The sequence below is a fragment of the Schistocerca americana genome, chromosome 3 (assembly GCF_021461395.2).
Source record: "Schistocerca americana isolate TAMUIC-IGC-003095 chromosome 3, iqSchAmer2.1, whole genome shotgun sequence".
NCBI classification, from domain to species: Eukaryota; Metazoa; Arthropoda; class Insecta; order Orthoptera; family Acrididae; genus Schistocerca; species Schistocerca americana.
This window is the reverse complement of record NC_060121.1, coordinates 459,769,560-459,785,723: the sequence shown is the minus strand read 5'-3', so window position 1 is coordinate 459,785,723 and position 16,164 is coordinate 459,769,560. Positions and strand designations below refer to the sequence as shown.

Sequence of the window (16,164 nt, the reverse complement as noted above, 5' to 3'; positions counted from 1 at the left end):
TCCTCATCCATCCTTACACAACCCCTGTTCCCAATCCTTGCGTCATGGCTCATATCCCTGTTATATGACATAGATGCAAGAGCTGTACCACACCTCCTTCCACCACCACCACCTACCCCAGTCGAGTCACAAACATCGCCTACCCCATCAAAGGCTGGGCTACCTGTGAAACCAGTTATGTGATCTACATGCTTAGCTGCAAGCTGTGTGCTGCATTCTACGTGGACAAGACAACCAACCACCCAGCTATCCACATGAATGGCCACTGACAAACTGTGGCCAAGAAATAACTGGACCATCCTGTTGCTGAGCATGCCACCCAACACAACATTCCTCATTTTAATGACTGCTTCACAGCCTGCACCATCTAGATCCTTCCCGCCAACATGAGATTTTCTGAATTGCGCAGGTGGGAACTCTACCTGCAATATGTCCTATGTTCCTGTAACCCTCCTGGCCTAAACATTCATTAGTCGTCGTCCTCACCCATCTAGCACTTCCCCCCCCCCCCCCCCCCCCCTTACCCTCCATCTAACTTTCAAATTGCACCTAGCTGCACTACTCTCCACCTCCTCCACGCATGCTCCCTGCAGCATTTTACTATCCCACACCCATACCCTGCTCTCCCTCTCTGCCCCAGCCTCCTCCTTACCATCACCCAGTTACCACTCCCATTATGCTGAACTGTGCGGTAAACCTGAGTTCGGTGTGGGGTGGATGGACTACTGTGGCCTGTTGCTGGGTTGTGAACCACTGAGGGCTACGGCCAGACGTCCCCGCTTTAATACATACATACATACATACATACATACATACATGATGAATGTTATGTGGAAGACTTCTTGGTGATGCTAAGAGTTATTGCAAATTCACTGCATGGTTTTGTCCTACGCTTCCCAAAATTTTCCTTAACACCAGGGTGGTGCAAAATAGTCTTATTTTACTTTCATGATTGATCAGATTATTTGCTTGCCATTAGACAGGCAAAAAATACGTAAAGAACTACACATATTACAACAAACAGCCATGCATCCATATAATAAAATAAAATAAAGAAAAACAAGGGAGCACAGGAAGCAATGGAAAGTAATAAAAATTTTGCCTGATGACACACTACTGAAGAGTATCTCAACAGCTAGAGAAGCAACTGAAGAACACAAATGTCAGATGCAGTTTACAAATAAACTATTCTCTGAAAGTGCAGCTTAGACGCAAGTTAGCTGACAAATTTTCAAATTATGGAGTCCACAAAACACGTCACACGAATTGTGAAAAGTTTTATATTGGACACACAGTTAGGAATTTTTTTTTAGGTTCAGGGAATACACATATCTACAGAACAAAACTGCATTTGGACAAGACCTGACTGAATGCAAGTGTACTGAAACCAACACCAACTGCAACATGTAAGTCGCACATACAGCTTTTAGGGGCTGCCTATAGAAGCTTTTGGAAGAAATATATGTCTACAGGAATAAGAAATGCCACCCCACAAAACTTCTAATGAACCAAACGAATTTACACCATAAAGAAATTTTTCACTGTATGATAGGCTGTTACAGATCTTGCATGTCATAATGATGAGGCTCTGTCTACCTGTTTTCACACTGGCACTGTGCTGCCCTTGTTTTCTTGGCTCTGGTTTCGTGGAATCATGTGCCTGCTGCTTTTTCATGTTTTTTCAACTGCTGTCGGTTAACTTTACTGTGTATTGTCAGTTCTGGTGGGGTAATTGGAAACGATTTTGTGAAGTTATGATGATTTCAAGTAAGTGCTAGCTTGCTGAATTTAAGTGAATTATTTTTGCAATTTTAAGACATAATACCTTGAAATACAAAGTCTGCTCTTGGATTCTTCACATGACATCATAGTAAGTTTACATTTACCCCATTGTGTCCAGAGTAAATGGAAATTGCAATCTCAAAGTGTGGACTAGATTTTGATTTGCCAGCAGGGTTAGCTGTAAACCAACACTGTTCTACAAGTTATGAACATTTTCCTGAACAATTAGTGTTTACAATTACCACAACCAAATGTGATAAAAATTCCAAAATTAGCAATTTTTAAAGTAATTTATCAAATGACATTAAAAATGAGGTAACAGGGTAACATATTCCTAGTCAGTACACACAAACAGAACAAATAAACAAAAAAATATATGGCTAAGCTTTTCTCCCCATGTGATTTTAACAGGGCCAAACACAAATCTGTCACGACGTTGTAACCTACCAGGTAAATGACTCACCAGCACACTAAATGAATGTTATTCTGAACACCCATTTCCATTAATTGTAAGCTGACGTGGCCAGCGTGCCCATCAAACATCAAAATGGCACTTTGACAGGGTATCGGGGATTTTTACGATATTTTTGTACGTGATGGATAAAAGCCGTAGTGAACCATTGACAAAACCTTGGTTCCTCCCTCTACTGCTTTGCTGAAGCAGTTTACAGTCTCCCTGGTTAGGTATTAGACAAAGTCCAACTCTGAACTGCACCATTCTTACACACATTGAGGTCACAAAAGTCATGGGATACCTCTTAATATCATGTCAGAGTTAAGAATTCCTTTTGCATGGCGTAGTGCAGCGATTCGATGTGACATGGACTCAAAAAGTCGATGGAAGCCACTTGCAGAAATACTGAGCCACACTGCCTCTATAGCTGAAAGTCAATGGAAGACGCTTGCAGAAATATTGAGCCACGCTGCCTCTATAGCTGCTCATAATTGGGAAAGTGTTGCCAGTGCAGGATTTTGCGCACAAACTGACCTCCTAATTAAGTCCTATAAACATTCAATGGGATACATGTTGAGCAACATTGATGGCCAAATAATTCTCCTAGTCATAATGTTTTTCCAACCAGTCACGAACAACTGTGGCCTGGTGACGTGGTGCAGTGTCATCCATAAAAATTCTGTTGTTTGGGAACATCAAGTCCATGGATGGCTGTAAATGGTCTCAATTTGTTCAGTTGGACCACAAGACCCAGTCCATTCCACGTAACCACAGACCATACCATTATGGAGCCACCACCAGCTTTCACAGTACTTTCTTCAAAACTTGGATCCATGGCTTTGTGAGGTCTGTGCCACATTTGAGCCCTAACACCAGCTCTTTCAAGCTGAAATCAGGAGTCACCTGACCCGGCCATAGTCTTGCAGTTATCTAGGGCCCAACCGATACGGTCATGGGCCCAGGAGAGGTGCTGCAGGCAATGTTGTCCTGTTAGTAAAGGTACTCTCATCTGTCATGTGCCGCCATAGCACATTAATGTGAAATTTAGCCACACTGTACTAGCCAATACAAACATCCAATGCCCCAGATTGATATCTGAAGTTATTTCATAAGTTGTTGTTTGTCTGTTACAACTGACAACTGTATGCAAATGCAACTGCTCATGGTCGTTACGTGAAGGCCATCAGTCACTGCATTTCAGTGGTGAGAGGTAATGCCTCAAATTTGGTACTCTCTGCACACTCGCTACACTGTGGATCTCAGAATACTGAATTCCCTAACGATGTCCAAAACAGAATGTCTCCTGTGTCTAGTTCCAACCACCATTTCGCATTTAAAGTCTGTTAATTCCCATCTCACAGCCATAATCACAAAGGAAACCTGTTCTAATGACTCATCTGAGTACAGTTGATGGCTTCACCATAGCACTGCCGTTTTATACATTGTGTATGCGATACTATCACCAGCTGTAAGCGCACATACTGCTATCTCATGACTTTCGCCACCTCAGTGTATGATCAATGGTACAAAGTGAGTGCATCTACAGCAATGCAGGCCAAAACAGTTGTAGATTCCCTACCTAACCCAGCACAGACCCCATTCAGAGGCTTCCACAAGAGCCCCCATTTCGGCATGAGCAATTAAACTGGCCAATGTAGCTTCAACGTGTGGAGTGAGAGCTTGAGGATGCTCAAGGCTTCATTCATCCACGGTTATCCTCCAACCTAAAGAAGAAATCAGAATAAAATTAAGCAAATCCTGTGTAAAGGTTTATATTTAATCTCTTCCTTTTAGTCTTTAATTCTGGACACAGAAAAATTTAGACTCCACCCTTCAATTCAGTAGTATATGACACTTTGGGATACTATAAGCTGCTTTTGCTTCCTTAAATGTTTCAATTTTATAACATCATGCACAGCTGTTGACACATCATTTACAGTGTAACTGCGATTTGGACACTTTTTTTATGTATTTCCTTGGCATTTTTCAAAACCTGATATGAATATCATCATACTGGTTTGCAATCTCCACTCAGTATTGGTACCCATTTACCCCACTTTGTAATTTTTTAGAGGGTAAATGTAAATGTAAAAGTCCAATGGATGTTATTTACATGAAATTAAGGAATTTCACTGTTGCAATCTCATTGGAACAATAAAATAATTTAATAAAACAGAAATGTGTTTATCGTATCTATAAATAAAGGGAAAAATACTTTTTCCTTTCAAAATACAGAGCTTCTAGACTCAAAGAAAAAAGCTCAACAATTAACAGAATTCAACAATAAAAGAGAGAGGGAAGTTATGTCAAAATAACATGCAAAGGTTGAAAACAATGTTTTCTACAATTACAAATATCTCTCTAGTAGTTTACAACTATCCCAGCTGACCCCACACAGTGCAGAAACCTATTTGGGATGCCAAATATTTATAATTTTAAACAACATTTTACTGTGGACCCATGCTTAAGCTCTAGTTCTAGTTTAATTGCATTTTAACTAATATTTTACAGGGGCCTGGTGTATAAATCTAATTCTTTTTTAACTGCACCTTAACTGATCTTATTTTCTTTCACACCGAATGTTGAAGATTGTATCCTTGACTTTGTAACATGCAACTGTAAACACTGCTTATGGACAGTGTTACCTAATGATGATGCCCTCTCAACTGTTTGTACTGTAGCTATAGGCATTTCCCATAATTTTATATCAGATTTTTATACCATGTGACAATGTCAATCATGGCTATATGTTTTATATGCCTCTTTTGATAAATACAAGGACAGACGTATGTACATTAGTTCCTCCTCAAACAACGTGAATCACACTACTACTTGTAATGTTTGGTAACTTATCGTAACACTATTATTCATAAATATGTACATTCTTTTTAAATCAATCTGAAGATGATCATTATGATTAAATAATTCAATGAATAAAACAAATACTTGTGATCACAAGACTACTGTGGTTTTTTACATACTGTCACACACTGGATCACTTCTCTTCAAAGTGACCAAGTCATCCCTCAATAATTCCACTGAAGTCACCAAGATTTATGATGGTCCCATGAACATTACAAATAGTGCGACATGGTTCTTAATAGACTGTTTGATCACCACACATGGCAATGCATGCTCTGCAATGTGGTCCTACGCTGGACACTAGGTTAGTATGAAGTTTTTGTGGTAGGGCATTCCATTCCTCCATATGTGAGTTTGACAACTGTTGGATAATCATTGGTGCATGTGGGTGTGCTGCAATATGTCATCTCAATGCATCTCACACATGATCTAAGGGATTTATGTAAGGGAGGGAGGGGGGGGGGGGGGGTGGCAGGACAGACCAGCCCATCTGCCAAATATCTCCTCACTCCAACAGCTCCTCCACAACGAAGTTCAACAATTCACACATTGTAATACACACAAAGCAATGTCTGGACCAAATGCGCCACTGAAAAGACCCCTATGTTCCAAGATTTGGAGCTCAGTACATCTGAGCACCATTATGCCTCCCCCAATACCATAATACATGGAATACCGAAAATGATCTCCTTAGACAATGTTGGATGTACCGTCATATGGCAAGAGACGGGAATATGTAAAGCATCCAGAACTGCTCTGTATAGCTAATTTGAGAAATAAATCTGAAACTAGAACCATCCAGCAGAATTTAGCACTGTCAGGCAGTTTCTGAAGGCATTAGCAGATGTATATGTATCACATGAATGAACTCTTAAATAAAATTTAATCAACCACATTAACCTAATTGTTTTGCTATAAAAGATGTTTGCCTCTACTAGTCATCACAACATGCATCCCAAGTAATTATGAAAAGATTTTTTGGGCAGCTTCATATAGCCTACAAAGTTAAGCAAAGCATGCCAATCCATACCACTTTTGAAACTTGCACCTTATCAATTTCGCGTGCATACGTGATGCAATCACTTTATGTTGAAGCACAAAGACTTTCCATCACAATAATTAACAAGGAGCACAACAATCATGTGCATGATAAGAATTCATATGTTGTTCATTTGAAATACATGATATCTTCTTGCTAACAATATTAACTCACTGGATTGTCTCAAATTTAAACAACTACGCGAAAATAAACGGGAGCGCTCACACAAGCTGTCAAAACCACGGCATCTTCAACTTATAAGAAACATATCATGCACTTACACATTATAATCATTAAGAAACATCTAGTGCAACTTACATTCTGCATGTACGGCGGAAAGGATGTGAAAATACATGGCACGGCGCCGCATCTAATGCGAACATTTGATAAAGACGTTCGATCAATGTCTGCTTCTCGGAAATGGACTGAACATATTCTACTATGTTTAGTTGGTTTCCAGTCTATTCGTCGCAATGCCTTGATCCATAAACTTTTCCTTGCGCTGTCCTTCGGGAAACTATGTGTCGCGAACATAAAAGATTGAAGGTAATGAGTAAAATAATTGAAACGCTCCCTATTGCGAGCGTAAGTTTTAGTTTAGCTGCAGCATTTACCTGTGGAAAGTAACAGCTGATTTTCCGCTTCTGTTTGTGCATCCGGACGCAACACATGTAACCATTTTTCCCACGTTTACTTTAATATTTCGATGAACAACACATCAAAACAAACACGCTACTGGCAATGTTTTGAGCGCAAACAAATGGCGGTGCCGGCTTCACGTTTACGGCATCTTCCAAGGGGCTTCTTGGTCGTCATCCTCAGATTCTAACCTCCTTGGGTGTGTCACACACGAGCGACCGATCGCAGCGATCTTTCGCATGCGTGTTCCAAGGGCGACCGATCGCTTCGTAGATCGCAAGTTTGCGGTAAAATCGCAATGATCCGTCGCTGATCGCGTGGAAATAAAAGGTATTTTCACACCGATAACAAACTCCAACAAACAAAACCACGGGCTACAACTGTTGTAAGTTTGGCAAATTTGCAACTGTTGTGGGTCTGGCAAACATCTGTTGAAAAATGTTGACAACAGTTTTAAATTCTTGTAAACACACATTCCGTGTTTCGATTTTAGAGACAAGCAACGGATATGGATTCTGACTGAAGTTGCATTAGCAATTTGTGCTACAATAGAGATTTTGTGGTCCAGAAAGTTTTTGTTACAATGACAAACTCACGAAACTTATAATTCTGTACTGGAGGTGCTCAACGTTGAAGACAGGCAAGGTTTCAAGAATTTTTTTCAGTATCACACGTGGGCTGATTGACTAACTCTTAAGGCTAGTAGCCCTACATATTCAACGGAAAGAGAGAAATTTTAGAGCTGCAGTATCACCAGCAGAACAAATTCTTTTAACCCTTCAATTTTTGGCAACAGGTGACAGTTACACACATTTAATGTAGTCTCACTCAATATCACTCGCCAAGATTAGTGAAACTGTACCTAGAGTGTGGTGGGTTATCGTGAATGTGCTCAAGAATTTTGTAAAATTACTGTTATTTTCTTATCTACATTCTTAACCCATTTATACATGCTCTTATTACATATTCAGTTCCTTCCCAATAAACCACTATCTGAAGGCAAGGAACTGAAAGTTACTGTCATGGTCTCTCTTTGCCATAGTAGTTTCCAAACACCTTAACCTTTAAGTAAAATAGTATACGTTGCTGGAAACATTTGAAATATATGCACTTACACTCAGATACAGCACATCTTACCAGGCTTTCCCTCAGAAAGGAAGCAATTAAAATATGTTTGAAGACCCAAAATGGAACATAATAAATGTTGCTGCCTTACATTTAAAAAGATACATTGAAATAATTTTTGGTAAAAATATTGACTGATTTTGGCTCTATCAATTTTTTTTAAAAACAAGAGATATCACTGTTTCTTCACTACACATTGTCAATATTGTTATCTGCCCCTGCAACCTCATTTTCAGCTGCATAAAATGATGTCACTGTTTTTGCTGTAGCAGCAGCAGCAGCTTGGGCTTCAGCCTGCTCAGCAAGCATTTCCTTAGCGTTATATATTACATCAGAAATTTTTCGTTTTACTTTAACAAGCACATTCTCATTCCTTATTTCTTACAGTTCAGCTGCAACCCAATCTGCAAATGCAGAGTATTCGTCTGTTGTGTTTGACAGTTTTTCTATTTTGTACTGACTTCATGCACATTAAACCTTGCTCTGCAGCAGTGGTCCTCTCCCTCTTCTTTGCAAAACTGGGATCTCTGACAGATATTGAAGGCAATGGGAAGTGTACAGTTGATTGTGGTGGTGGTGCAAAAATTTTTGTTGTAAAAGCTGGGATTTCTTCATTAAAGCTTGTAGATTGGAATACAGTGGAGTAGATTAAAACTTCATCTGACCCATCATCGTTATCATCGTTCAGTGGTGGCTAAGTGGGGTACATTAAATGTTTCTGATGAATCCTGAAAGATTCAAAATGTAAATTTTAGAACACTGTGCCCCCTAAAGCTACTTATTAATATAATACAGCAGTTAAATTTGAAAGGTATTTTTCTTACTTTTATAGGAAACATCTACAAAAGAAGAATGGGAAGAAGTAGCAAATGGATTTCAAACAATATGGAACTTGGCATACTGTATGTATTGGTGCAATACATGGCAAACATATTGAAATAGTGCAGCCTGCTGGAACTGCATATTATAATATAATTACACTGGAGCATTTAGTGTTGTGCTGTTAGCATTGGTAAATGCATATTACAACGTAATCAGTTACAAAGTAGGTATGCAGTGAAGTATTTCAGATGGTGGTGTCTTCAACCACTTCAAGATGGGTGAGTGATTTTCTAAGGGAAAAATTGCTCTACCCATGCCAAGATCACTTCCTGGAAGAAACAAGGATGTGCCATTTGTTATGGTGGGAGATGATGCTTTTGCTCTTTTAGAGTACGCGATGAAACCATATGCAGAGTGGCAACAGAAAAGTAGCCACGAAAGAATGTCTTGCTCTAGAAGAATTGTGGAGAGTTGTTTTGGAATACTGTCAACAGTTTTTCAGTGTCATTTAACAACTATGCACTTAACTAGGCCTACTGAAAAAGCAACGTTACTGACTTCTGCAACTGTGTCTTTGCACTATTTAGAAGATATAAAGAAAGTGCCACAGTTTACTCACAACTTGGCAGTTTGATATGGAAGATCCAGAAACAGGCAGGATTCAGGTGGCAGTTGGAGAATGTCTCCGCAAAATAAATGTCTCCAGAGAAAGGGAGGCAACACAGGAAAAACTGCAAAGCAAAGCATATAGAGGATGAATTTGCAATCTATTTTATATTCGATGTTGGTAATGTGAAATAGCAAGACAAATGTAATTACAAACTCCAAAACAAAACCCTTATAGCTTTAGTTATGAACAATATATGCCATTAATTTGCATCAGATGTTGACAAAGTTATATGAAAAGTGAAATAAATAAATTTCCAGTGAAAATATAGATGTAATTACAAAGTTCCCTACTAAAAATCTTCCAGCTTCAGTTACGCTAGTGAATGACATTTTATTTACTATTGTAAATATTTTTCTCCCTCGCTTGTTCACGCCTTCCAAAATCTTCATACGCTCGTAAAATATCCATTTGAGAATGTAGATCTCAGTTATCTCAGGCCCACTTTCAGTTTTGACCATTTTACAATGTTCAGATTGTACCGTGTTTTCATATATGTCCATTTCCTTTCACACTCCTCAAGCGATACACAAACTTATCTGAAATGTCTTTCGGTAAATCTTTCTTTTCATATCTGTCTTTATACGCAGAATCAGAAGGATCCCAGAGGTTTCCTCATTTCAATTCTATCAAAAACTGAGTTGTTTGATCTGTTGACCACACGTTACTCGCTATTGTCGAAAGAAAACACTTCTGACGAAGAAAGAAATACAGCAGACGACATGGCAAATGCGCATGCGCACATCACACAACTCTGCCATGTTTGGCTTACTGAACTCTAGACAAATCTTCCCTCAACTACTTGTTCAAACTCGCGACTTCAAACAACTGTTGACAGTAGATAAGAACTAAATCAAACTCCGAGCTGAAAACAGTTGTCAAGCGAGTTTGTTGGGGTTAGTTTTCAGTGCGAAGATGCCTTACGGCAATCTGATGCATCGCATGCGATTCGTGCATACATACGGCTGCTGGTTATCAGGAATGGGTGGCAAATACGTGTGCGACTCGCGTGGGCTGTTTTGTTTCGCCTACGTTAAAAACAACTTTAAGTTAGAATTTATGGTTATTCAGGCACCATGGACTACTCTGAGAAGTGAAGTGCAGGCGGAATTGTCGTTTGTAATAAAAAACATACGCAAGAAAGACGTGGAAACATTCCACGAAGTCTTTCCAATGGCTGCATGCACACAGGCCATCGACGGACGTCTTGTCATGTCAAGTACCGTCGAAGTTTCTCTGGAGAAAGTTTTGACGGTGTCGTGTCGTCTGCTAAAGGAAGTTAACTCACTTTCGCCGTGATAACTAATGTTACAGTAGTGAATTTCGTGCTCTTGTGTCTTCTTAATCTTATTTTATTTCTGTGCTTTGTTTTCGTGGAAAATTTCAAATGTTCCATGACGACTTGGAACAGATATTTTTTCCTTTGTGTGTTCTCCCACAAGCGTGGTCACACATCTGAAAGCGAAAAATTTACGTTTTACAATAACAGAACAGAGCTGACGCCCAAACTGTATATACTAAGAACATAATTTGATGGAGCCATTTTCATTAAATAACATTTTAAATGAAAAAGTCAGTTCTAATGAAGGAGTAAAATACAGCTCTTCATGAAGTTATTAGGAACTGGACAAGGTAAATAGGTTCTATTTATTCCCTAATAAATGTTGTCCCATTTGTTTGTTTGTATATATATATAAATGTCGCTGATTTGAAATGCTGTTCCACTTCTCAGCACAAAAATGATCAAGAATATATGTCAGGATGTTTGTTTTGACCATAAATAACTTCGTGTTGTTAGTTCCTCTATTCAGATACCATATTACGATTTTCTGTAGCACGTACAAATACGATAACTCATAACCTTAGTTAAGTAATTAAGTACTGGGCTATGTGAACGGACATGAGTGTTGCAGATAAACTTAAGAGCACAGTAAGGGCAACTGCCACTCAGAGTCGTCTTCTGCAAAGACAGGAAGTGGATGCGGCCCTGATCTGGGAACTTGTTTATATAAGGGGGGGGGGGGGGGGGGCAGGTATCAGCTCTCGGAGGAACTAGAGGTGAGTTGATTATACAAGAACTCAACCCCAAACATGTATTAATGTTAAAAATGGAATGTCCATGCCGATGGTGCGCTTCTTCCAGGGGCTTAATGACCATCAGAATGAAACACTGTACGGAAGCAAGCACGAGGGTGAATGTATTGGCCTCGGCTTACCTTCATTACAAGGACAGCTGCTCACAGTTGAATGAACTGGTTTGTGATACTAGTGCCCACAACCTGATACAGTGGAGCAATGATACCAAAAGCAGAGGGGAGTACCTACTGTAATTTCTCCTCGAAAGCAACTTTGAGAACTGGAATAGGGGTAGGGAAACAACCTTCAGAGGGAGAAGATTGGAAGATGTAACTGACTTAATTTTTGGGCCCCTCTCAAGGGCGGTTATATAAAATAACAGCATGTGGTGATGGAGCCATCCTTATCTGACCACATTTGAGGCTGAAATGGATGTTAAACAGACCATTTTCTATTGAAATTTGGAGAAAACAACAGGATTCACCTAGGAAAGACCTAAACCCACACTTACCTGAAATCAGAACATCATTAAGAAACCCAGTAAATCTTGCGGAAATGGCATAAGAGGCCAGCCGGAGTGGCCGAGCAGTTCTAGGCTCTACAGTCTGGAACCTCTACGGTCGCAGGTTCGAATCCTGCCTCGGGCATGGATGTGTGTGATGTCCTTAGGTTAGTTAGGTTTAAGTAGTTCTAAGTTCTAGGGGACTGATGACCTCAGAAGTTAAGTCCTATAGTGCTCAGAGCCAGAGAAATTGCATAAGAAACAAGTTTACCATTATGACTTCATACTTGAAAAATTGTCCAATCGCCAAGAAGTGCACTAACATGAATATACCTTGATAGAACAATAAACTTGAATTGCAAAGGGAACAAGTAAGCCACATTTTCAACATTGCAAGAAGGAAAGAACAATGGTCAAATTAATAGGGGACCACTGCCAAATACAACTTTGCAGTTAAGCAAACAAAACTGTAGTCCTTGAAGGTACTCTGAAAGGAGGTGGAAGATACAGTTACTTGTGCCAGACTGAATCAAACACTCACCAGAATGCTACCGAATCTGGGAGGCACTTGAAGGAGGATGGTGGGTACACAAGGACAGCTAGACATTGAATGTTCTCCTGAAGACCAACTTCCCCCAATGCAACCTGGTCGATACCATACCAATATTTATTCCCTTGAAGGTACTGGTTTACAGGTAACCAGAGGGAGAACTGAACCAGCCAGGGAATGCATAAAAAAAGAAAGAAAGTAGGGAATGGGAATATTTCAACCATTCTTGACTACTGCAACAAGCAGGAGAGGGACTGATTAGATTCCTATGCAGATTGTTTAGAGCCAACCTAGCAGCAGGAGTCATTCCTAATGCTTGTAGGACACTGAAGGATGTTTTCATTCTGAAGCTAGGGAGAATGGATCATATAAAGGTTAAGGATATGAGATGGACCAGTCTGTCCTCCTTCCTACTAAAGTACAGAAAAATAGGTTAACGTGCACATTAGGGAAAGGAGGTTGACTGAGGTTCCTCTACACGAAAACCAATGCAAGTGTATCAACCAAGCAAATCATGTGAAACAGCACTTGGTCAACTTGTTGGAAAGGTGGGAAAAGCTCTACACGCTCACGAAACAGTTCTCTGCATTTTCCTTGATATTGAGGGGGCTTTTGGAATGCGACCTTCAAATCCATGGTTACAGCTGTAGAAGAGCATGGCAGTAAGACCACCATATGCAGGTGGATTAAGAACATGCTGAGTAGGCAAAAGGTAGAAGCCACTGTGATGAATGGGAAAATGGTAATCAACACCACCAGAGGGTGTTTGCAAAGAGGGGTTTAGTCCTAACCACTGTGGAACCTAGTGGTGAATGAACTCATCAAAGAGTTAAAATCTTGAGGATTAGGGTATGCAGATAATTTACTCATAGGCAATATTTGGAAAATTTACTAGTACCATTAGAACAGTGGCACAGTCAACACTGAACAATGTGCAAAACCAGTGCAAGAAACAGGATCTAAGGGTCAGTCCCAAGGAAACTTTAGTTGTACCATTCATGCACACGTACTGGAATATTAAGCTTCTCAATGAGTCTACCTGTGGAAGGGTAGGTAGTGAAGCATCTGAGCGTAACCCTGCATAAAAAACTACCATGGACCCCCCAAATAAGGAACGTGCATGAGAAGGGCCTATTTTACACACTGGGGCCAAAGCTCCAGGAGTATGTACTAAATACACACCACTGTTAAAAACAACTATGGTAATTTATGGGGCTATAGTAAAGTGGAATAAACTAGAACAGGAGGGTGTTACTAAGGAGCTTGGCAAAGTGTGTACAGTTATCTGCTTAGCCAGAACAGTATTACCCCTCTGGGTTACAACAGAGGCAGCAGCAGGACCGCAGAAATTAAGAACTGGAAATGTTTAGGATTTCAGAATCTCACATCAATATAGTGAATGTGGTACATATAGGAAAGTTCAGGGAAATGACAGCTGACTATTCAATAATTTCCACATGCTTCAATAAACTTCAGGGCCACCACTGTTTTTGAGTATTACTGTGGAAACTAGCAGCTCAGCCTCAGGCTGCAGAAGCCACATACAGCTGGCAGGCATCAAAGTGTCAGCATGCCAATTGAGCAACATGGCTGCTTTTACACTGCAAGGCTGTCAAGACAAAGAACCGCAATCCTGGTGACACAGTGAAAAGAAGAGACTCCTGCAGGGCGGCCTAAGCAGTTCCTGCACCACCAGCCACTGGATTTGCTTTTCTGAAGGCCAGAAGCTGAGCATTGGCTAATAAACAAGCTGGACCATGTAAATAACTGAATTCTAATGGAGGAATCAGCAGTGCGATATCGTCTACAATGATGGAAGGGCTGTGGTAAGCGCTGAAGTGATATAAGTGTCAAGCAGCCACCGCGGGGGAGGGCGTCCATCCTATAGCACAAAGTCTACCTTACTGGGGCATGTGTTGTTGAGTGTCCTGTGTGTAAGCATTTCCGGGTGCCAAAATTAATCGGCCTACTGGCTGCTAGGTGGCCTCCTCAGCATACCACTCAGCATCGTAATCACATGCCGAGAGGAGATATGACTTCCTCACAGAACTACTGTGAATGTACTAACACAACTTATAAAATTTAGCAAGTGCAGACATTGCCTGCTGCGGAACAACAACTGTTGAAACTAACTTTATCAGGACAGTCAAAAGTTGATATCAATACATTTTATTTTTATTGTTTTTGTTGTCTAACTTTACGAATTTTAAAAAGTTTCTGATAACGCTCTTATAAAATTATGGAACAAAACCACTAAAAAATAAAACATACTGTTTGCAGCTAGTGGCTGTCCTGGTAAACTAAATTCTAATAAAATATTTGACTTGTCGTGTTTTTTCTCTACGCTGCCATCAGGCTACATCCCAGCTGTGACCCACTCCCGCTACCCAACTCATGCACAGAAGTCTTCTAGGACTCGAATTAGTGTGTCACGAATTAATTTGTTGGACTAGAAGCTGTCCTAGCCGTAACTAGTATGATGGTAAAATTAAAATTATGTAGCTAGATTAGAAGGCAGCATGCAGAATATTAAACTAAAATCAAAAACAAAAACATGGCAAGCTAATGACACTGAAGCCATGTTTCAAGAGAAGTTCTATAATCCTGGACTTGAACAGGATACAGATTAAACTCATCATAAGACAAATGACTGGGCACAGGAACTTTAATTAACATCTACACATGATAAGTATAGACAAAGAAGCCTGAAGTGTGGCCTGTGTAGTGTGGGCATGAAACCGCACCACATTTGGTCTTCCAATGCGATGTGTGGGAGGTCAAAAGACACAGAATATTCAGCCATTAATTGCTTAAGAAATTGTGTCTAATAAAGCAGTAGTACAGAGTCTCCTACTACTCTTTAATGTTTCTGACTGGGTTTATTAGAACCACATTAAAAGAAACCACAATAAACTCCGTTTCGGTGTGTGCTGCAGTGGGCTGAGACCACTGCTTTTTTGTTTCCTAGCAGAAGTCAATCAAACAAAAATCAAATATTTATTTCACTTTCATGAACAAACCAAATCGTCAGTTTATTGACCAGTATATATTATTAAAAATCTAGTCACTGTCCTCCAAAGGCAACTGTTACTTTATTCACATTTATTTCTGTTTCTATGAGAAAATAATTCTGCATTCTCACTACATGGGCCACATGAGTCATTGTCAAGTGGCCACTGAAGTCCCATGTGCACACTAAAGTTCAGAAATGGGGTCTTGTGTAAACACTTACTCATAACCTCACTAACCATTAAGTCAGTGGGATTCAGTGGACATCACTTGTGAAACAAGGTGTCCCACTTTGCTCTCAATTATTTATTGTCCTAGGATGTGGGAAGCAAGTATCAAATATAATCCTGAAAATCGTATGCTCTTGTAGAATAAAAGGTAAGCATTGATCAGACAACCTCAAAACTTGAGCCACATTTTGTAACAACAAACACAGAACACATTTTCTTGTTGATATGATGTGACAATTATCCATTTACACCAGACACTGAAATTCTCTCTTCATCGGTGTAGTGCTACTTCTGCAAGGCCTTTATCACATGGTTCTAATGACTAATCACTGCTTGAGGCAGCAGTTTGGCTGCTGAAGAAGCTTCATTTTCTTCCTGTGTTGCTTATTTGTTTCACACAATACATA

At 39.9% G+C, this 16,164-nt stretch overlaps 1 protein-coding gene across 28 annotated transcripts in view; it reads right to left on the bottom strand.

Annotated features, from left to right (window-relative positions):
• The window catches only part of LOC124607201 (oocyte zinc finger protein XlCOF6.1-like), a 69,962-nt gene that overhangs the window by 29,395 nt on the left and 24,403 nt on the right, over positions 1-16,164 (bottom strand). For 5 of the 28 annotated variants that reach the window (XM_047139454.1, XM_047139455.1, XM_047139434.1 and 2 more), the window contains exon 3: positions 9,343-9,454. The exons of 9 other annotated variants lie outside the window; for them this stretch is intronic. In XM_047139454.1, the coding sequence (XP_046995410.1) occupies positions 9,343-9,454 (112 nt within the window). Of the gene's footprint in view, positions 1-3,815; positions 3,961-6,455; positions 6,655-6,751; positions 7,313-9,342; positions 9,455-16,164 lie in introns of those variants that run through there. 14 more of the 28 variants (XM_047139432.1, XM_047139441.1, XM_047139448.1 and 11 more) reach the window with 12 other exon arrangements.